Raw genomic sequence first — 23,526 nt, forward strand, 5'->3', positions numbered from 1 at the left:
AGTGTGATCAGTGTTGGTACCGAGTTTGAATTAAAACCCTTTTGTTTTAGGGCCATTTGGAGACCTAAAGTAAACAAGTTTCGCTATGACTGTAGGGCAAACCTCTGGATTTTGTGAATTATAGTCTTGATATAGAACACATTTTAGAACATGCTAAGGTTTGAAGTGTTTGCGGTTATTATCATATACTAGGTTCAGCGAGATGAAGTACAGCCACATATGTCCACTCATTCGCGTTGAGTTTAGTCAACATTGCTGTGAACACAGGCAACTTGCACGGTTTCAGCAGGCTATCTGTCATTTTGTCGTGCACCATCAAAAGTAACTTGAGTGCATTCTTTGGGATGTAGTTAGAACAGTTCTCTGTAAGCAGCAATAAGGAGTGATGAAAGGAGAACGTAAATATAGCAGAGAATTTTATGCAATCGTTTTGGACGAGGTGTCAGGATAATGAGGGTTTCTTTATCTCTGAATGAGACAAAACATTAGTCGTTTCGTCTCGTTGGAGTTACTGCAGTGGTAACTTTAAAAGAAAGCCTTGTCTGCTTTTGAGCCCTTATTTGGAGTGATCAGGTTTTAATGCATACCATACCATACTTAGATTATTTGAGTTCAGGTTGGGGGGTGTATTGTGCTATGTGCATGTAGGATAGACAAGAACAATATGGTTGAATGTCAGCCGGTTAGGGGGGAAATAGTAGACTTTAATGAATGACTGTATTGTTGTGGATAACCAGTCTACATCGTATGTTCAGTGGTCTAGAACGCACCTGGTTAGAGACAGCTTGTTTTGTAATAATGGATGTGATAAAGAATAAAATGTAGAAGGGAGTGAATGTAGGGAGGAAATAGTAATTGAAAACGAAAGCACTTGCAGAGTTATTTAAGATGTCGACAATACAAGGAGTTTAGACTTAAACACAAAGGGCCTCATTACGACCCAGGCGTTAAGGGTTAACGCCGTCGTTAACCCTTAACGCCTATTCTGATTTTAATGGCTGCTTTTAGCAGCCGTTAAAATCCATGGCGCTAACCTGCCATGATGCAAATTACGCCACCGTAATTTACGGTGGCGTAATTAGCGTCTTAATGGGGAAGGGAAAATGGGAAATGGGGATTTACCGCCCCACTCACCTTGGAATGGGGCGGTAAATCCGCCATCCACCATGGTGTAAACGTAGTTTACACCATGGTGGTAAAGTTGGCGCAATTAGCGCCTGGGTCGTAATGACCCCCAAAGAGTTAGTTGATTGAATTTAGATTGTTTGCAATGATACAAGTAATGTCTCTTGAAGTTATGGGTTTTTTAAATTTTCTTTTTAATTAGTTTTTTGGAGTAAAAGAGAAGTTAGTCTAATTTTCTTATTTGGGGCGATCACATTATAAAACGGTAGTATTTAATTGTTATTCTGGTTGAATATTTGAATAGGTTTTACTTTATTAATTAGCACTGATCAAAAATGGGGCTGAGTTTATATAACTTTCTGTTAAGGTTGGGGGTGGTAGTATTTGTGAAGATTGTTTGCGATGAATTCTACAGTTATAACCCTGATGAACTTGATGTTCTGTATGGTTTTATGTAAACTTCAATAAACTTAATAATAAAAAAAAAAGATTAGAACTGCTACCTGTCCCTGTACATACTGGATATTTGATACATTTACAATCTGCTTTCCTGATTTGTAATTGCCTCCAATTACCTATTTAACACATATTCTTAACATTATAATACCCATGGTAATCTGATTACTGTTGGAAGAAGGAATTTTCTGTGCATCTTCATCTTTATATTACATGCTTTCAATGAAATAAAGTACAACATGAATTAAAAAAAAAAAAATAAAAATAAAAAATGGGGCTGAGTGGTTATCTGCTCTCTTCCTGCAGGCCTTCTGCCATATTATGGTCTCCAATTTTTTTTGCTTGCATATCTTCTTATTTTTATTTGTATAACTTATTTACTTTGTCTATAACCTATCCACAATTTTTTTCTGTTGTGTTTTGTTTCCCATCCTTTTGTTTTTCTGGTCCCTAAGGGAAGCTTGAGATTTACTTGCATATCGAGTACGCTGTAGACTGGTTTTATTTTTGTTCTCATGCGTTGAGCCCAGCAAAAGGCTGGAATTGGAGGTATGAATATTTTGCAGAAGATATAGAGCCAGGGTAATAATTACTCTTTCATCTCTAAATGATTGGAATTCTGACCGTTGCTAGTTGGAATGTGAAGGGTATTAATAATCCAATAAAGAGAAGGAATGTGCTTAATTTTCTAAGTTTGATATAGTTTTGCTTCAAGAGACCCATCTTCAACAGGATAATGCAGAGAATATCTTGAATTCTGTTTTTGTGAAAGGGTATTCAAGTACCTTTGCGAGGAATTCAAGAGGGGTAACTATCTTGTTTAGGAGAAACTTGAAACGTTCTATTGATCAAGTGCAAATTTATCCGGAAGGTAGATTTGTGGCGTTAAAGCTATTGGAGGAGAATATTAGTCTTGTAATAATTAATTTCTATGCCCCTAAAGTTGGGCAGTCTAATTTTTGGGGTAAATTGGATAATGTATTGATAGAAATGGGGGGTGTTACAATTTTAATAGGTGGTGATTTTAACACCATTCTAGATAAAGTATTAGATTAGTCGGAATGATCACGTTCTTAAGGAGAAAAGGGCAGGAAGGAAATGTTGCAGTTTATGCAAACCTGGGATCTTCATGATATATGGCATGATCTCAACCCTGATAAGAGGCAATACAGTTTTCACTCTATTTCACATAACACTTAATCTCAAATTGATTATTTTCTAGTGAGTAGGGACATTTATGGGGCTGGGAAATCTTTAGGAATGAGAGAAGCAGCGATTTCTGATCATGCTTGCCTTCTCTTAGAGTTGGGTGAATCTGTGGGGGATGTTAGAAAGAGTAAACAATGGAGGTTTGATACTCATCTGCTGTCAGATATAGATTTTGTTAAACAGAAACACTGAAATTTCACTCTTTCTCAGTGATAATGTTGGCTCAGTAAGTAATTTGAGAACTGTTTGGGATGCCCTAAAGGCGCATTTATGTGGTAAGATTATTAGTTATATCTCGTACAAAAAAAATAAATTTGAGGCAGAGTATAATGAGGCAGAGTGTGCTTTTAAGCGTAGCATGGAAATGCATAGTGTATCCCCCTGTGACGTGTCCTTATCTGCTAGATTGCGAGCCAAACATGTGCTGGAGGATATAATTCATAAAAAAGCAGAGAGTGATGTATACTTTACTGGCCAGGCCTATAGGGAAAGAGGGGATAGGGCTGGTGCTCTTTTGGCAAGTAGATTAAGAGACAAGGATAGAAGAAGACAGGTGTTTATTTATATTAGAGGGAAATGGGCTGCCTTTGAGGAGAAATAAGGAGATTTGTGAGGCGTTCAAGAAGTACTATGAGTCCTTATATCATGATGAGGGGTATGTGAAAGAAGATGAAATATTGAGTTTTTTAGACCGGTTTTCCGTTCCAAAACGAAGTAATGAGTATAAGATCTCATTGGATAGAGAAATTACGGTGCAGGAAGTTGCAGGGGCTATGAATCTTTTAGCTGCTGGTAAGTGTCCAGAGCTGGATGGCTTCCCGGTTGAATTTTATGTAACGTTTTGTACCCCATTAGCACCATTCCTAGTGGATCTTTTTGAAGAGATCATTGATATAGAACAAGTAGCTGAATCCATGCTAGCTGCACATATATCAGTAATCGCCAAGCCAGGTAAGAGTCCTTTAAGTTGCAGTAATTACAAACCAATTTCCCTTCTAAATGTTGACATTAAACTTTTGGCAAAGGTATTTGCGATAAGAATCAACCCCATGCTTCCGAAAATAGTTCATCAAAACCAAGTAGGATTCATTGTAGGAACAGCTATGATAATTTAAGGGTGCTTTGTGAGGTTATCTTGTTGAAATGTGACTCTTTGGAACCCTATGCTGCTATCAGCATTGACGTGGAAATGGTGTTTGATAGAGTTAATTGGGCCTTTTTAAGACAGGTGCTGATTAGAATGAATTGTGGTCCTTGTTTTCTGAAATTATTTGCTGCCCTTTATAGGGACGCTTCAGCTAGAGTTATAGTGAATGGATGCCTTGCAACCAGTTTTCAAATTAGCCGTGGAACTAGACAGGGGTGCCCCTTATCTCCCCTTGTTTTGCCCTTTTCATAGACCCTTTAGCTATCGCAATCAGGGAAAATGCCGATATCAGGGGAGTCCAGGTAGGTGATAGTATTTCTAAGGTCCTGCTTTATGCGGACGAACTTGTTTTGATGTCAGAAACAGCATCTTCGTTTAAGGAACTCATCTCGGTTTTGACAAGCTTTGGCATAGTGTCAGATTATAAAGTTAATGTGTCAAAAACTTTAATCTTCCCAATCTAAAATTCATATCACAGAGGCCTCTTTGAGGTCGGACAAGAGAGCTGGGCAGGTAAAGAATTCTGATATTTGGGTATATAAATATCTAGGCAAATAAATTGTGTATTAACAACAAATATTCGATGTAAGATTGAAGAGATAAGAACATTATGCTTAAAATGAAGAAAACTGAATCTTACATTGTGGGGGAAGATAAATGTTATCAAGAATACTTTGCTGCTGAAGCTTCTCTATGTTTTTAGTATGCTGCCTTTGCCCCATGCGGGAAATCGAGTTTGGGACATAAACTAAGTTCTAAGACATTTCTTGTTGGGAAAGGGAGAAAAAGCAAGGATTCCAACAGATGTACTTATAAGGCCAGTACATTTGGGTGGGTTTGGTTTCCCCGACATTCAGCCTCATCATGATTTTTGGCGGTAACCCTTAAATGCGGCGGTAATAGCATTACCGCCGCATTTAAGGGTCCGCCAAATGACGGGTTCGGCTGCATTTACCCCCAGCTCTGACTTTGTCATGGGCACTACTCCCGAGGGGCCAGGACTGGCCCGCACCCTCGGAAGCAGACCCGTCTTCGGACCAAGCAGACCCCTACAGGGGCCCTTTGGACCATGTCCTGGCGCCTTTGGCGCCAGGCTCATGAAAGGTTTCAGTCCCGGCGCCAAGGGCGCCAGGCTCATATTGTAAAACAGTGTCATAATGCTTGGGTGGACTTACCTGAGGCAGACCATGCTGCATACTTACCCAGGACAATTCAGTCTGGCTGAAGTCTCCAACCATCTGGGCTAGGAGGAACTATTTCCTTCCGGAACTCTTTTCTTACCTGGGTGGGACCGGTGGAAGAATACACACTGGAAGCACTTCTCTGCTATTTAAACCACGCCCGATGGGTTTCACGTGCTTCGCGTTATTCTGCAGCAGCAGCAGGACGCTCACCGAGTCGGCTCCTGCATTCCTAGTCCAGATACACCCTCAGCTTCCCGAGCAGCAACCTGTGGATGAGAAAGCACACAGGAACACAAACTTACCAGAATTCAGCCTCCAGAATCCAGTCTTCGAAACCTGCAAAACAAGAATCAAGGTTAGAAATCGTGCAACACGCTTGCAGCCACGTTCGCTTACCTCATCCAATGGTGATCACGCCTAAGCTCACCGCGGCCTTCACTCCGGCTGCACCCAGCACCTGAAAGGGAAAAAGACATAGTTAGAGGTGCCCGAGCAGAAGCGGTCGCAACGCCGTTATACTTACGAGCCTCCGCACGTGCAGCAGCATCGCCCACAGCCTTCCAGCACCTGAAAGGAAGGAAAGACATTGTTAAAGGTGCCCATTTCGGAAAACGGCCACAGGTCAGTGGTACTTACGTGCCTCCGCACGTGCAGCAGCGGCGGCATCGTCCACAGCCTTCCAGCACCTGAAAGGAAGGAAAGACATTGTTAAAGGTGCCCATTTCGGAAAACGGCCACAGGTCAGTGGTACTTACGTGCCTCCGCACGTGCAGCAGCGGCGGCATCGCCCACAGCCTTCCAGCACCTGAAAGGAAGGAAAGACATTGTTAAAGGTGCCCATTTCGGAAAACGGCCACAGGTCAGTGGTACTTACGTGCCTCCGCACGTGCAGCAGCGGCGGCATCGCCCACAGCCTTCCAGCACCTGAAAGGAAGGAAAGACATTGTTAAAGGTGCCCATTTTGGAAAAGACCACAGTTCCGTTAGTCATACGTGCCTCCGCACGTGCAGCAGCGACAGCATCGTCCAACAGCGTCTCTGCACCTAAAAAGACTATACAAAAGGACTCTAAGCCTACACACTGAACTCATCCAGTGACGTAACTGGATTCCATGCGCCCCTGCACCAGAAGCAGGATGGAGAGCTCAGCTTTACCAAGCCTAAGGTGAGAGCTCGCTGAGACTAGTTGAGAGCCTAGAAGTGGGAGAAGCTATAATAATAATATAATTTATTGTGACTTAGTTTACAATGAAACTTTACACATTAAAATGTTACCTAAATGAAAACAAAATTATCATGAAAAAAAAAAAAGTCAATAATTAACAAACATTACATAAGATATTACCACGAAAGGCAATACATTAAATTCTCTAAATATACATTTCCTAAAACCATAAAAAAACAGCTTCATTTTAAGTTCACGTTTACAATAGTTCAGGGACCACATCCTGCCATATATTCTCCATTAAAATTACAGATGGAATATCGATCTTATATCAATGTTGTTACAGTTCCTGTATAAATAGGGGCCTGTGTTGGCCAACAGCCCCTCGTGGGTTACGGCGATGGCTTTACATCAACTCCTCTTTATGTCCGCCTAAATGGTTATATTAAGACTTATTTCCACCTTCAGCCAAACATTGTACAGCGCCGTCATGAGTCTTATGCTGTTGGAGTTGATACAGTGGTGCCAAAATAACTCCTCTTTAATGTAATCTTGGTTATGCACCAGCTCACCCAGGCCAATCTATGGTACTTAACATTTTGTGACATTCAGTCAGTACATGTCTGGCCGTTTCTAGCTGATTCACTCCTTTGCATAACCGACAAATCCGAAATTCTGGGGGGATCCTGTCTCTTCTGCCTGTTATCATTAAAGTAGGTAGTTGTTCTAGCCTTAGAAGTAATATGAATCGTCTAAGTCGCCTATCCGGGCATAAATTGAGATAGTTCTGCAGATTTTTATAGTTATACAACCTGTACTGGACAAAATGATAGCTTTTCAGCTTCTGGAGGTGAGCATAATTTTCTAGCCAGTCCCAGAGCTCTATGCGTTTAACCAGAGCCCTTTGCATGTCTACAGTTACATTGCCCTCTCTTGTTTGCCACCCAATGGTCGTCAGGAATTTAGACATTTTCTCCTTCAAAGGGCACGCAGGTTTGTCCTTCGAGATCTCTAGGTAAACTGCATTAAGTAGTCCATTTTTAGTCTCGTCCCTCATTCTCAAATAGAGTAGGGCTCGCTTTTTTAGTACAATCGATTTCAATGAGGTCAGCCCCAATTCCAGTCTTAATATTGCCATAGGGATTCCCGGTGGTAGGCCCAGAATAGCGCGCCAAAATTTCCCCTCAATCACCTGTAGCCATTTCAGGTCAGAATTGAGGAGGGCTTCAAGACCATAGGTGATCATGGGGGATAATACCTGCATATACAATTGTCTCGTACCCCATATAGTGAATCCCCCCTGATTTAGTGTGAATCTATAGAACAGTGCCGTCAGTTGGGATGCCTTTACAATGCGTGACTGCTTGCAGAGTTCGTAGTCGCCAATACTCTCAAATTCTATACCTAAGTAGCGATAGTGAGGAGAATAGGCGATGGTATCTGGGCCAACTCTGAGCTGTACACGAGTGGTATTCTTGTTTGTAAATCTCATTGCCTTTGTTTTTTCCAGATTAATTTTGAGGCCATTCCTCTCGGCGTACTCCCACAGAGCGATGGCCGACCTTCGAAGCCCACTAACAGTGTGGTCTAGTATGACCAGGTCGTCAGCGTAGGCCAGAACAGGGCAAATGGAGTCTCCTATTTTCGGTGGACAATTTGTCGCAGCCCTAATGGCCTCCGGGATGTCATATACGTACATATTGTAGATCAGCGGGGCCGTGACACAACCTTGTTTGACTCCCCTATTTTGTAACACACTTCTCGTAGTGTGTCCTTCCTGATCTAGTTTTACTTTAGCAGATGTGTTCTGATGGAGTAATCTAAGATAATAGGTCAGGCCCTCCGGGCAACCCATTTCTTTTAGTTTCCGCCAGAGAGCCTCTCTGGGAATGGAGTCAAATGCCGCCGAGAAGTCTATATAAAGGGCATATAGTGGAGGTTGCCCTCCTGATCTGGCTCGTGTTCTTAAAAGATCCAGAACCATAATGTTGTGGGCCGTAGAATACCCCTGCCTAAAGCCACTCTGGAATTTGCAGAGTATGTCAGATTGCTCTACCCAATGCTGCAGCTCCTTTAGGAGGAGAGAGGCAAATATTTTGCCAGTAACGTCCAGCATTGAGAGCAGTCTATAATTGCTAGGATCCGCTCGATCTCCCTTTTTGAAGACTGGTATAAGCACCGCTGTTTGCCAGGATCGGGGTATTCTCCCTTCTTTTAGGATCTTAGTGAACATTATAGTTAACAGGGATGCCCAGAATTCAGGATGCGCCTTCATCACAATATTTGCTAGGCCATTTGGGCCCGGGGCTCGGGAGGATTTTAAGTCTGAGATTGCATTCAGCACCCTTTGATATGTCACCTTAAATGGAGGGTTTAACGGCCTATTAATCAGTGTATGGGGATCCTCTGTGTCTGCCTTGGAGTTCCTATTTTCAAGGAAGGCTATCCATGTTTCGGCTTTAATAGGGTTGGCAAGTTTGTCTTGTACAGTACCTCGCGCATCACCCAGCAGAGCCCAGATATTATGCGTTTTACCTGTACAGATCGTGTTTACCAATCTCTGCCAGGCCTTGATTTTGTCTAATTTCCGTTTAGCCTTGATCATAGCTCTATATTTGTTTTTAACACTCCTAACCTTGATAAAATATATGGCTAAAGAATAGGCTTGTCTCTTAGCCAGGCGGAGTTCCGCTCTACGCTCTCTCTTCAGGTTTCTTATAGCTATGTCAAAGGGTGGCTTTTCCCTACCACAGCTAATCATAGACCCCATACGACAGACCGCATGTTTCTTAGAAAAGGAACAAATCCAGTGTTCAATGGCGTCGCTCGACATCTCCTGGAAGATCGATATTAAGTTTAGATCAGTGTTACCCGTAGCTGCCACCGCAAAAGCGACATTTTTATCTGACCAGCTGATCCTAGTACCGGCTTTATTTGGCGCGATGTTACCCATGTTGATACTAGGATGGGCTTTTGTCCCAATATTCAATTTGCATATGAGTGTAGCATGATCACTCCACTTGTTAGGGGTTATTTGCATATCCTCCACTATCTCATACAGACTAGGGGAAACAAAAATATAGTCTATTGTACTTCTTGAGGTGCCGTTGGACCAGGTATAATTACCTGGAAAGTCGCTAATAGTTTTACCATTTAGCATTTCAATGTCCCATAGATCAAACAAATGCTTCCATCCTTGGCCTTCGGGATCATTTTTTTTGGTGTATCGCAAATAATTTTTAATTTTTAACTTAGGGTTATAGGACTTTCTTATGTTACCACTCATATGGCAATTGAAGTCTCCGGCCACTATTACCCCAGTGTTCCCACATTTTAGTAGCCAGGTAGCCAATAGATTTTGTAAGGCCTCCTGGAGTTGTTCACTTATTAGAGCACCCGGGGGATTATATAGACTAACTAGTAGCAAGTGATCCGTTCCTGTCTGGTTATTATAGTCGATCTCAACTGCCATCAAATTACTGGGACAGTCAGTTTTCACTAATTTAGAACAAAACCTGTTAGCCACCCCTATAATAAGTCCACCATAGGGTCTTCCCTTTGTACCTTTATTGGCTGCCCTTTGATAAATGACAAAGCCATCCAGAATAAATGGCTCCGTGGCCCAAGTTTCTTGAAGGCAAAAACAGCTATGTTTATCTAAGATTTTAATAGAAACCTCAGCTGCCAATAAGTGAGCAAAACCCCTACAATTCCAGGACAGAATAGACATATCTCATTACTTTAGCAGCACTTCAGGTAGTGAATCTGCAATCCATTTTAATGCTTGTTGTATGTCTGAGATGACCACTTTTTCCCCTTCATAGAAATTGGGGCGGGGGTTGGATTCGGCTGTCAGATCTATCTTAGCGGGCAGTTGTCTTAGATCTGGTTCATTGAGGTCAGCGTCAACCTCCACATCAACCGCTTTCAGTTCGGTCTTATAGTTCCTTAACAATGTCGCGGTAGATAGGAACTTGCAATGCAATGCTGAGACCTGAGGATTAGGGCCTTTTAGTGGTTCCACGAATTGGAAATCATCTGACTTAAGGACCCTCAGTTGTGGCACATAGCTCAGTCTAGTTAACAGTTCTGAGCGAGAGAGCCATTTTGAGTTTGGACTTAAATACAAATTCTTTATAAGACATATACGATTTCCTTCCATGGTAGGTGTAGATTCAGTGGGACGAGTTGTGATAGGTGTTGCTGATAACTCTAATGGACTCCCGATGTTGTCCTTGTCCACCATCTCCGGCTCTTCCCTCGGATTCTCCTCCTCACATATATCCTCCGCCTGCTTAGACTCAGACATTTTTTCTCTATCAGAAATTAGCCAACTAGTCAAACAGCCCTCACCACAGTTCTTCCTTTTCTTTGCTCTGGCTGCCCGTTTTTTGGCTTTCTTTGAGAGATGTCCGGCGGAATCCTTGACAGACTTGGAGATGGCCATTTCTTTAGCTCTTTTGATCCCCGCTGCTCTTCTGGCCATTCTGCGTTGCTTACGCGAGAAGAATGGTTCTTCGTTTTCAATAACTGTCACCATCCCGGGGCTTTGTAGCTCTTCAGAACGATGTTCTTCACTTATCTCCGCCAGTTTTATGGCTTCCGATAGATTGGACTCTGCTGAATGATCAACTTCAGCAGTACCCTTTACTTTCTCTCTCGTGGCCATCTCAAGAGTTAGGGCATTTGAGTTATCCAAAATTCTCCCTGTCATTTTCAGTAAAACCTTAAGAGCGAATTGCAGTGATGCCACTGAGGACCGGATCTCAGCAATCTCTGTCGCTCCCAGATAGGTATCAGCCAGGCATTCAGTTTCAGCTATGGGGCTATCTTCCATAGAAGCCATAGCCAGATTTGGGGATGCTGATAGTCTGCCCATGCATTCAACTGGAGTGGGAGATACTAATGGAGTATTTCGCTGCTTGTTAGCATTGGCGCGGTCCATGTTGATAGGTATCGGTCCTGGGGCAGGAGTCATTTTCCTTTGAATATTAAGACATAGTTCCAATAGTGAGTTGTTGTCAATATCGTCATAATTAGAGGCACATAGGGATCCTTCATTAGTGGGCACGCGAACCAAGGCTTCCTCAATCGTGGTAGAATTCGTTTCAGGAAGTGGGTTTTGTGGAAAAAACTCAGTGATCCTTCCCTGGTCTGCAGGTATTTCATTCTTCGCTTTCTTTCTGGGTTTTGCCCGCACAGTAGGATTGTTCGAGGGACTCTTAGCAGTCTCCATTCCCTTGGATCCTCTAAGATTATACTTTGACTGTGTAGATCTCTTCTTCGGAGGCATACGGGTTTTCTCAAATTAACGCCCTCTGCACTTAGATATCACAAGGGACAGTCTTGCAACAGGTTATGGTGACTGCCGGAGAAAGATTATCAACCCCTTCGCCCCCGAAAAATGGGGATGGATTGGCCTCCGTTAACCAGACAGTCGCTCTCTCCTGGAGCCAGAGAGAATAGTCAGCGCTCTCAGTAGCACAACACGCCCAGGATCAAAGGCCTAGGCCCGCAGTCTCCTGAGCGTATGGTCTTGAGGCCCAATTGCGTATTTAGGGCAACACTGGCCCCAGTGCTCAAATTACCAAAAAATGGTATCAAGGTATGGATATGGGAGCCAACAAAACTCCTGCGGAAACCCCACTGATCAAGGTGGGTGGGAGTTTGCGCTCGGCTAGAGGTTATTGGGGCGCAAGTACTCTGCAAATACTCTGCACCAGATTGTTATATTAACATAATTAGCACTCTGATTATATTGTGCTGACAAACGTAAGCATGGGGCCCAATGAACCTCAATGCTGGCTATATGAGGATCAGTTGCGGAGAGCGTAAGGTGTAGCCCAGGGATATGCCTCACAGCTCACCACTCACCTCAAGTGATCACAGCAAAGCTTCAAAATGCTGTATCACCATGATCCATATTCCATATATATGGGAGTCGGCAGGAGAGAGCACGGTACCTCACCACCTTAATCCGCTCCGGGACTCCCCTCGCTGGATACGCGGTCACCGTCCCCGTCCTTTTGCCTCTCCGCCTCTTTCACCTGTACAGCGGCTCCCGTGGGCGTGGGAGGACCGAGGACCACGCAGTGACTCCTCGTGCGGTCGCTTGTCTATTGCCACGGGCTTCGGGAGCCCCCGTGTAGAGCTCCCGTGTAGAACCAGCCGCACCTCCGGACATCCTTCGCTCCGCCACTGCTCTTCGTTCCGTTAGAGGAAAGGACCCAGCGGCGTGAGGGAACGTGCGTACTCAAACAGGAAATCGTGTCAAGCCGCACCTCGTATCGAGCTCAGCGTGTACAGCGCTGCGTTGTGCGTTGTAGGAGGCCGCTTCCGACACCGATTCTGTTACAGTACTGCACTCTCCTTGCATCAGAATAGCAAACATATGATGTGAAGTGGGAGAAGCAGAAGACTGGGGGGGGAACCTTATCCAACCACTTAGGTATTTACCCCTTTTCTTCCCCCTACAGAAAACTTACCTCACAAGCCAGGCAGTTCATATTCGGAGGTCCAGTCCAGAGTGCATTCAGAGCCCGGTGCCGCAGTCCAGTCTGGGTCAGCGCCTCCGTAGGAACCAGGTGAGCGTTACAGACTTGGTGGTAAATGCGCCGGGAATTAGCTGATTTTTGGCACATTTACTGTGTGGTAATACCGCCAACGGTAGTTGCGCCCAAAAAATTCCCCATTGGGCCCAATAGGGAATTCCCAAATGGGCCCAGTGTGGAATTACCGCTCTGCTAAACCTGATCCGGCGCTCATTGCGCCGGGAGGTTTGGCGGTAATGCTATTAGCCCCAGCGATATCCCGGAAGTAATACCGCCAGGATACCGCCCAACTCATGATGAGGCCCATTGCCTCTTATCACACAGCTTTCTCATTAAGAATCTTATATTTTTGGTTGAGAGGGAATTAAGTGGGGTCCCCTAACTGGGTAAGTATAGAGAAGAGTGTGGTTTGTCCAACCCCCTTGGATTGTTTACTCAGCATAGAAAGGAGAATGCCACGAAATAAAATGACTCCATTCATTAGACATCTTTCGAAAGATTGGAGAAAGTGTTGTGTTGATTCTGGAGTTAATTGTTTGCTGAATCCTGCTTCTTCAATTTGCAGGAACCCAAAGCTACACTTCTATAATCGCCCTCTTTCGTGGTTTGCCTGGCGACCTGCTGGCACCTGGCACCTGGGGTAAATACATGATGGTATCTCTATGCTCTTGTTTGATTTTCTTAAATTCAAATACAAGCTGGGAGCCTCTGAGGCTGGTCGCTATCAAATTCTCTGTGACGTAGTTACGAATGCATTGACACCATTGAATGCTGTGTTGCAAGATCTCCCGCCGTTGATACATTTTCTAGAACTCCCCACTTTCGACCTCCTCCATTTATAAACTGCTGACACAAACACGTAGTATGACTCCTGCGGTGGGTGGTAGGGCTATATGGTCATTGGAATTGAATTTGGAAATACTGATAGAGATTAGAGTAGAATCTGTGCAAGGCCCTCGAGGTATAAGGTTGACTTGAACATGTGGTTCACCCAACAGAGAAATAATCACGGTCTTTATTGGACGCATTTAAGAATTAAGCAATGTAGACTGATACAGATTGACACATGTTGGAACTGCAAGGGGGAGGTTGGCAATTACTTGCATATGTTTTGGTCTTGTATTAAGGTCGCAAGCTTTTGGGAGGCAATCTTGAGGCGACTGGAATTGGTAGTGGATCAGTCACTTCCTCATTCCCCTCTTATGTTTGTATTAGGGTTGTTCCCATTAAGTATCCCATTGTCTGTTCATTAAATCTACTGGGCATACAGAGCGTTATTGATAGTGAAAAAGCAGGTTTTAAAGTATTGGAAAAGTGACACAAAACCAACAGCCGATGGCTGGTTACAAGATCTGTCTATCCTATCATACAGAGAGAAAACAAGTTATCAACGGATGAAGAGAATGAAGAAATACCATGCAGTCTGGAATATGTTTAATTACTTATATGTGTGATATCTCTCAATTTCCCCATTACTGCCATTATCCCATTCCTCCCTTGTTTCCTTATTCATTATAGCCCCCCACACCCTCCTTGTTTTATTTATTTTTATTGCAAGTACTGTTAAAGAATGTGGGTGTTATTAGTTTTCCTTACACAGTTCCTGTTCTGCGTATTAATGGTTGCGTTATACTGTTATTTTGTTCATCTTAAAAAAAAAGTAGAAATGCTGTGGGAAAACTTCAAACTGACAACACTGTCTCATGTGTTGGAACTTTGGCCACAGGGAAAAGTGGATTATATTCTACCATGCTATACCTGGCAACATGTGTGTTAAGAATTTCTTGTGTGTAAAGTGGATTGCCAATGAATCAATATGTTTGTTTGCCTTCTCAGGGACTTTGGACCCGTCTTGTAGGACCTGTAGCTAGCTTCACCTGTGGACAGGATCCATATAGCTTTCTCCTGTGACTGTACTCTGCCATGAGACAGGGGGCTAAGTGCGGGTGATAAGGGGATCTTCTCTATATGACGCTAGCCAATCCAATGGTTGCTTGGGAGAGGTGCCCTGCAACCACACTGGAGGTTCCAAGGAGGAGGCAGGGGTCTTTGTCACACAAAACCAAATGTGGCCTTCTGGTGGAGTATCCTGCTGTGGCAGAATGTCTTTGCCCTTTACATGGATATCAGAACCCAAGGAGCATGTCCTGTAACAATAGTCTATCAGGCAGTGAGCAAAAGGGCTTCTGTTCTCCCGATGTTTCAGAAACCGAGGATAGTCAATCCGATAGTCAGACTCCCAAAATGAGCTTAAGGCATTAGCCCCATCCTGTGCTAAAAGCATTACTTTCAAGCTGTTCTACAAACTCTGTGCTACAGGTTAACTTCCAAGCCTCACTTCCAATGCACTCTGATAATTAATCTAAAACATCTCTCCCCCACCCTTTGTTGACCTATCAGTCCTCTCCCAAAAGAATGTAGTCCATGCATTGCTCCTGAGCTTCTCTCCTCTCTGTGATCCAGAAATGACTCCAAAGGCACTTCACTCTGCTTTCCAGGGTTCACTACTTTGCCTCCTACCCACAGGTCTTCCATTGATTATTTCCAGGTCTCTTGCCCTGTTCTAAGCTTGAAGCACTTCTATCATCCATCGATCTCCAGCCAATGCATTCTATCAAGCCTCTCTAACCTGCCCTCATGCCATTACTCTCAAGCCATTTATAGATTGTGCACTCCGGCAACTTCACTTCTTTATCCTCTGCTTCTGGCATTACACAAATGTATTTTCAGGGAGGCTAGGGGATGGGTTGCTGGTGCCCCACGCGGCGGGTTTACAACCTGCTCTGTAATGTTGGCCTCAGAGGCAGTATAAAGAGGGTCCCGCAGTCTCCACCCAATCCCTAACCTTGTGTGCCTTATCCCCCAGGGACACCAGGAACTGGCACCATGATCCACAAACCCGAGATGTAGCATGCAGTTTTAAGAGTAATAGGTAGGGCTTCAGAAGTGAATCTGTGAGATGCATATTGCACAGTAGAGAAATACTATTGTGTGACACATGAAGAACACAGTGTGGTGAACCAGAAGGACGAGGCCTGCATGTTGTCATGTTTCACTAGTTTTATCTAAATAAAAACCAAAACACCTAACTAACCCTATCGCTATGAGGGAAGTAACCCTACCAAACCGAATTAAAACTAAGGGTGCACGTCAGGTCCAAGTCAAAAGTCTTCCGTCCGAATCCTAAGCAAATAACTGACCCTACCACTTTGGAAAAATACCTAACTAAAAGAAAAGGGAGGCTTGTACGAAAGCCTCGGTATGGACCTCTGCCTGGCCCACTTTTAGGTGACTTGTTCTCAGTCTAAAAGTTCTTGCAGATTGTCTTCACAGCTCGAGTATCAAATCCTTTTGGAAAATTAGCAATAATCGTCTGTCTAGGTTTCCCTCTCCATTTAGTAAGGAAACTGTTCTTATTTTTAAATGTCCCAATCCCTCCAGGATGACTTGAAAATACACTTGTTTCTTTCCCACCTTTGTAGCGTTGGGACTTTCGAAAGTCTGGTAGCTTTGTGATAAATGTCTTATTTCTCAGTACAAAATTTAGCTTATGGCCCCTGCCCATTTGGTTAATACAGCTGCCCCGTAATTTCATTCACTTTGCTGTCCATGTTACAGAGTATTCAACTTCCATTTACTGCGTTTACATAGGATCTAGGTCTGTGCTTTCTTGATAATCTTGTCAGGTATTTCAGCTTTAGTATACATTATCGATATCTTTTCCACTCTCATTTAGTGGGGCTGTGTGCCCATCACATTCTCTTAACTGTTCATTCATGGTGGCTATTCCAACCGTAAATGATTCCGTTTGCGTTTCTTGCTCTCTGGAATAGTGGGGCCAGGTGCCCATTACAGTAGCTTTGTTTTTCATACCTGCATTCATTTCGTTGGTGCTCCTAGAAACCTGCAGTCACAGTCGTAGATCTAGCTTGTCTCCAGACATCCGTAGCGTCTCTTTCCCTGTCGGTACCTCTTGTGGCAGGAAAGGCGCTTATCATTAGGAGCTCAGGATTCAGGCTCCTCCCTTTGCTCTGGTCTCGGCGTGTTGTCTTTCCATCCTCCCTTTCCCCTTGACCGGAGCCTCTTGCTCAGTAAAGGTACCAGCCATCCAGCCTCCAGCTAGGGGGTTTCTCGCTTTGCACATCACTGCTGGCTCCGTGGCTTGACATGGTTCTGCCCTTCTAGGACGTCGATGATACAAGGGCTTGCATCTGTGTTGCACTTTCTCTCTTCCCACCGTGGACGTTCCCACTCCATTCACAGTCTGCTCTCTTCTTATACACGTCATTGGAATGAATGAAATGATGTCCGTCTTCCTTGATCATAGCACTCAGGCGAGGCTCACTATTACCTGGAGCCAATAGAGTCAAAGAAGTATCTTTGTAAATTATAGTTCTAACAGAGAATGGAACAGTCTTTCTGACATCCACATATGCAGAAAGGGTGGTTTGGACTGGGAGTTCCATGCTGAAATTAGAGCCTTTGTTCCCAAGATGGGAGACACTCCCAGTGAGGTCTCCCTTGCACAGCCCCCTAGGGAGGGTCTTGCATAGCATGCTCACCTCCCCCTAGTCTTAAAGGGGGTGGTCCCCCTCTGGGGAGAAGCGACGAAATATCCAGATCCAGAAACACTTGTTTACAGGTGTGTTACAAATATCACATCAGATTTGTCATAATAGCGAGTGAAGCCCACTGCAAGGCATCCCTGCATTGGCGAGACGCTTGCAGCCCAAGAAACAGGACAGGGGAGAACACAGGTGGCATCCTGGGTTTGGTGGGCCATGGAGATGAGACTGCCTGACTCCAAGATGGTGGACCACCCTTTTAAGTTCTTAGTGCAAAAGCTGCTGCCTGCTCCGCAGACCACGCAAGGTCACATGAGAAATTGAAGACCAATTAGGAGACTGTCAATCAGTGGGCCCGCTCCTGATTGTTGCACACAGACACATTGGGCCTCATTACAACTCTGGCGGTAACTGGATTTGCTTTTTTACCGTCACCCGTGAATGAGCAAGAACCAGAACATGCCAAGGTCGGCGGACCCGGTAATTGCCCATTCGCGGGTGCCAGCAATAAGGGACTACCCATCCCCATTCGGCCCCATAGGGCTGAATGGGAATGGGATGTTGGATGCACCGGCACCATTCCGAAATTGCGCCGGTGCATCTGACGTGCTGTGTTCACGGGTGCTGCTCTGCCCGCCAGACCTGGCGGGCTGACAGGCACCCATGAGCACAGCTCGTAGTATGGCAGTCCGGGAACTACAATACCGGCATGCTTACCGGTACAGTAGTTCCCGGACCGCCATGCTTGTAATGAGGCCCATTGTACCTTAAAAAATACAGTCTGGGAAGGATATAAAAAGAAGCCTGATCAGCGAGGGAGCATGGGAGCTAGGACTTGAAACGAGAACAGGGAGTCAGGCAAATGAGAGAGAGGAGGGATGAGGTAGCGAACACAGTGGTTTGAGGGCGGCAGAGGGGGAATAGCAGCAAGTTGAGGAAAAGAGAGGAGGAGAAACATCAAGAGAAATAAAAGGGCAAGGGAGAAAGGAAGGACATTGAGAGATGAGGGAGGGGCAGAGAAGGAGAGATATAAACAGATAGAGGAGGAGAGGAGGAAGAACATCAAGGATCAAGGGAGGAAGAGACAGACAGAGAGAGAGAGAGAGAGAGAGAGAGAGAGAGAGAGAGAGAGAGGGACAGAGAGAGGGAGAGCGAGAGAGACGGAGAGGAGAGAGGTTGCCGCAGGAGAAAGGAAAAGACTGACAAAACACACCTGAAAGAGGAGGAAGGACAGTGCAAGAGGGAGGAGAGGAGTAAAGTGTACATCAGGAGGAAGGCGGTAGGTGGAGTGCTGTGGAAGAATTGGGCCAAGAGGATCCTCAGGAGCTAATGGAGCAGGTAGTACTCCAAGGGGGCGAGGCAAGTCTTGCAAAGGGAGTAGTAAAGTTAAAGGCTAGTAATGTCTGGAGATTAGAAGAGGCCATTTAGAACCCGATTTGCAAGGAATGTTAAAGCACCATAGGATCAAACTGTCCTAAAGAGTCTTATGCATGACCCACATCAAGAGGATCGAAGGATGCCAGGTTGGTGGCACAAGATAGCAGCGAGAGTGCAAGAGGATCATCTGGACATCCAGACGAATCCTGTGCAAGCCAAGAAAGAAGTGCTTGGGAGCACAATAAAATCCCAAAGGCTGCGAGTGGCTGATCTATGCAGAGTGGAGGTAGTGACCTAGAAAGGGTGGGCCCGACTCAGAACTGAAGTTTTAAAGGCAGTCAAGATTGGTGAAGAGACCCAAATGCACTGAGATATCCATAATAAAGAGGCTAGAGAACTCAGAATTGATTTAAGTCATTTGTTGACCCCTCGGCCTCTTCATCCGATGCTCCTATTACTCACAATCCTCTCCCTCCACACAGTGCTGCTGGTATTTCTCACATGCCTCCCTTTTAATCCTGCACTCCTAGAATTACTCACAAGCTTTGCTCTTTGACTGGTTTTCCTGGCATTACTGACAAGCCTTCCACTTCACCCATTATTGCAGACATCACTCTCTACTCTCTTCATCATGCACTGCTAGCATTACTTAAAAGCATCTCTTTACCCAGTGCTGCAGAAGTACGTTTACGCCTCTATCCACCCTACCCAGAAGTGATTACTCAGACCCTCTTCAGACCCTGAAATCCAGGCATTACTCACAAACCTCCCACTTCACTTTGCGCTGCTGGCATTTTTCACAGGCCCCTCGATGCAACGTGAACTGCTGACATTGCTCACAGGGCTCTCTTTTTATCCTGCACCGCTGGCATTAATCACAAGCCTCTATCTATACCCAGTACTGCTGTATTTACTCACAAGCCTCTTGTCACAATATCCCTTAGTCATTACATTCACACACTCCTCCAGGAATAATGTACAAATCTCCCTCTTCACGTTACGTTGCTGGGATTACTCACATACCTTCATCTTCACCCCTTAGTGAAGGCACTATTCAAAAGGCCCCTCTCTTCACTTACCCTGTGTCACGGTTAGTGTTAGTCATTAGGCTCTCTCCTTAGTCTGTTGGCAATATGTGCACACCTCTGATCACCCTAGACTGCTGTCATTACTCTCAATCTTTTCTTATTCACCTTGAGCTGCTAGTGTTCCTCAAAAGCCTCGCTCTTCACCCTACACTGCTGTCATTATTCACAAGCCCCTCATTTCATCCCACACTGCTAGCATTAATCACTAGTTTTTCTTTCACCCTGCAATTCTGGCATTACTAACTGGCCTCTCCCTTCTCCTCTCCCTGCACTATTAGCAATAGTCATATGTCTCCCTCTTTGCTCTGCTTGCATTACTCAAAAGCCTATCTTTTCACCCTGCAGTGCTGGAATTACTCACGACTCACCTCAATTACACGGTTGCTGCGAATCTTTTCCTCCAGCTCAGTGAAGGATTTGGAGGCAAACGGGGGTCGTCCAAACAGAGCCTCTGAAGGAGGAGAGCAAATTAGTTAGTGAGAGCAGGTGCATCAGTGATACTAAATAAATAGCCTGAGTTTTTCATAATATTATTTGTCCCTGTTTAAACTTTCTAAGTCCCGTCACAAGAATTCCAAAGGGGGAGTTGAGGGTATGAAAAATAAAGTTTATTCATAAAGAAATATGTCATGTTGTGCATTTGTATAGCGCCTTGTATATCATTGGTATGATCTCAAAGCACTGCGAGTTGAATGTCCTTGGGGACCGTAGTCCAGGTCAGTGGAGAGAGTAGAGTAGCATATAGTGCTAGGGTGCACTCGGTATGTGTGCAGCCAGTGCGGCTGTGCAGAGGTGACTGCATTTGAATGCGGAGTGTGGTGGGGTGGTTGTGAGAGATCAGTGGAATGTGTGCAGCAAGGAGGGTGAGCTCCGAGTCTGCATTCTGCCTACTGTGGGGCCTGTGTGAGAGATTATATGTGCGGCTAGGCCGATTTTGTCCTGGGGTATTGCTGCGTTCTAGCAGACTGTTGAGGTGTACAAAGAGTAGTGTAGGCATGTGTGCAGCTAGGCCGAATTAATCGAGGGGTATAGCTGCGTTCTATTGTCTGTTGGTGTAAAGTGGAGAATGAGCATCATATTGGTAAGAGCGAGTGTCTGTGCTTACTGGTAGGTGGCCCCTGTTCGTGGCTACTTTCTGGAACCTGATGAGTCAGCCGCGAACTGTCCTAGGGGTTCGCCGCAGTGGATCTACGAGATAGATTCTCTGGCTGGTGCAGAGTATGTTGCGTTTCCCGGCTGGACGTCCCCTCTTTCAGAAGCTCTGTTGTAAGTGTCAGAGGGCACATTTTCAGGGACCTTGGTCATAGTCCAAAGCAGGTGGCCGGGTAAATACTCGACACGTCTGTGGTTACTGTATAATGCTCCAGAGTCCAACCAAGCATAGTCGCTATAGCACCTCGAGTGTAGGGGTGCCTGGCCTCACTCCTGGGTAGGCCAGGGCTGCCCAACCTGAGCATATACCTCCATGTGCAGATATGACCCAACGCAATGCCCAAAAACACATGGGTTATGGGGCTATGCAGGAGTAGCACTGTGTGTCGATTCCAGATAGGCAGAGCTTGGCATGGGTTACCAGGAGCATGGTCAACCGAGCTAGGCTGACAGGGGACCCGCCACGGTGGCTCTGCGTGCTGATTACCAGGTGGGTAAAGTTTGACAGGAGTGGGTCCAATCGCATTTTAGCTGTCTTGGGAGCTAAATTACGTTTCAGGAACGCAGTGGTGCACAGGAATCTCCAGATGGGCTTGCATGTCAGTGGTTGGCATCTCCTGGAGTGATAGCGCTGTGCTTCCCTGTGGGAAGATAATAATCAAGCTCGGTTATGGGTGCAGTTGAGCTCTAGTTTCCAGGTTGATATGTACAAACAGACATCTCCTGGTTTTAGGGGGTGGATTATATCGAGATAATGCCATTCTAGCTGAGTTCTTGCCATTGGCAGAGGGTTTTGCGGCCATAGGTGGTCTCTTTCATGGTTTAGGGAAAAAGCCAGGTTTTCAATGCTTAGGGGAAGGCCATGTACTCCTGTTTGTACCGTATGTTGGGAGACCGTGAGTTCCACAGAGTTGGAGCCAAGGTAGAGTAGGTGGACCCTACCATCCTGGCTGAATTGGTGGCTGGAATTACTAGCAGCAGGGCCATGCTTGACCTTAGGGTGCGTGTTGGGAGGTAGGGGATAAGCCTCTCTTGTAGGTATGGCGGGCCGGGCTTGAACACTGCTTGGTGGGTGATGCATAGGATTTTGAAAGTGACCCTTCGTCCAATAGGGAACCACATTTTGGATTCTTTGGAGTTCGTTAAGTTAGTAGGCCGGTGCACTCAGGTAGAGTGAGTTTGCATAGTGCAATCTGGACATGACAATGGACATAATAGCAGCCAGTCTGTTGGGATAGGTGAGGTAAGGGAAGATGCGTCTCAGAAGCCTGAGGTGGTAGTGACAGGATTTGGATACATTACTGTTCTGGTGGGACAGGGTTAGGCCAGAGTCCATTGTGCAGCCAAGGATTTTGACTGTGTTGAAGGTGGGGAGGAGGGGGGAAGAGTGCCGATGTTGGGGGCCAGGAGAGTGGTTGCGGGAGTAGAGCTGTGTTGGTGCACACCATTATTTGTGTTTCCCATGGGTTCAGGAGGAGGTGGTTTCTTGTCATCCATAGGTATATATCTCTGAGGCAAGCTGCTAGGTCGGGTCTTGGAATGGAGTTAGTTTTGGGGATTCTTAGGATAATTTGCGTGTCATCAGAGTAGTTATAGCAGGTGAGGTTGTGTGCGTGGATGATCCCCAGCAGAGAGGTCATGTAGAGGTTGAAAAGGAGAGGAGAAAGGAAAGAGACTTTGGGTACTCTGGTGTTCACAGGGCGTGCAGTGGAGAGAAAAGGGGGGAGGAAAGTGCTTTGTTTCCTGTTGTTGAGGAACGAGGCGATCCAGTACAGTGCCGAGTCTCGGATTCCTAGGGAGCGGGGTCGGTCAAGGAGGATTGAGTGGTTAATGGTGCCAAAAGCTGCTGAGAGCTCAAGGACAACCAGTGTAGCGCATCCTTCAGAGTCTGCTGAGACTTTGAGGTCATCCCAGATTGAGATCTGTGTTGTTTCTGTTCCATGGCGCAGCCGGAAGCTTGATTCAGCGTGGTCTAGTAGGTTGTTGGATTTTGCAATGAGATTGAGTTGAGAGTATGCACGGTCGACGAGTTTCGCGAGTAATGGAGTGTTGGAGATGGGCCTGTAGTTGATTGCCCGGAGGGGGTCGAGACATGCTTTTTTCAAAAGGGGTTTATCCTGTGCTACTTTAAAGAGTTCGGGGAAGATTCCAGAGGTTAGGGAGGCATTGAGTATGGACTTCGCCCATTCTCCTGCTCAGGTGGAGGGGAAGATTTCTTTGAGCGAGGCGGGACAACGGTCAAGTGGGGGACCCGGAAGGTCTGACACTGTAGTTTGAGGAACTCCTCGCTCGAGATGAGGTTGAAGGTTGGTGCTATGAGGGCGGGGATGGTGGAATCTTGAGGAGCAGGAGTTGGGTATTGGGAGAGGCTGGAATGTTTGGCAATAAGGGTGGCCGTCCTGTCTAGCGCTGTGTCGTGGACGTATTGGGAGAGGGAGTTGCAGAGCGTTTGAGAGGACGTGGTCAGGGCAACCGTGCAGGGGGGCTTCACGAATTCCAAGATGATCC

The 23,526-nt window shown here is 45.4% G+C and overlaps 1 protein-coding gene across 2 annotated transcripts in view; it reads right to left on the reverse strand.

Moving 5' to 3' along the window:
* Positions 1-23,526, reverse strand: part of ULK3 (unc-51 like kinase 3) — a 532,836-nt gene that overhangs the window by 338,069 nt on the left and 171,241 nt on the right. For both annotated transcript variants that reach the window (XM_069624512.1, XM_069624511.1), the window contains exon 6: positions 20,235-20,317. In XM_069624512.1, coding sequence (XP_069480613.1) covers positions 20,235-20,317 — 83 coding nt within the window. The remainder of the gene's footprint in view (positions 1-20,234; positions 20,318-23,526) is intronic.

Source organism: Ambystoma mexicanum, chromosome 11 (genome assembly GCF_040938575.1).
Source record: "Ambystoma mexicanum isolate Mex_15411 chromosome 11, UKY_AmexF1_1, whole genome shotgun sequence".
NCBI lineage: Eukaryota > Metazoa > Chordata > Amphibia > Caudata > Ambystomatidae > Ambystoma > Ambystoma mexicanum.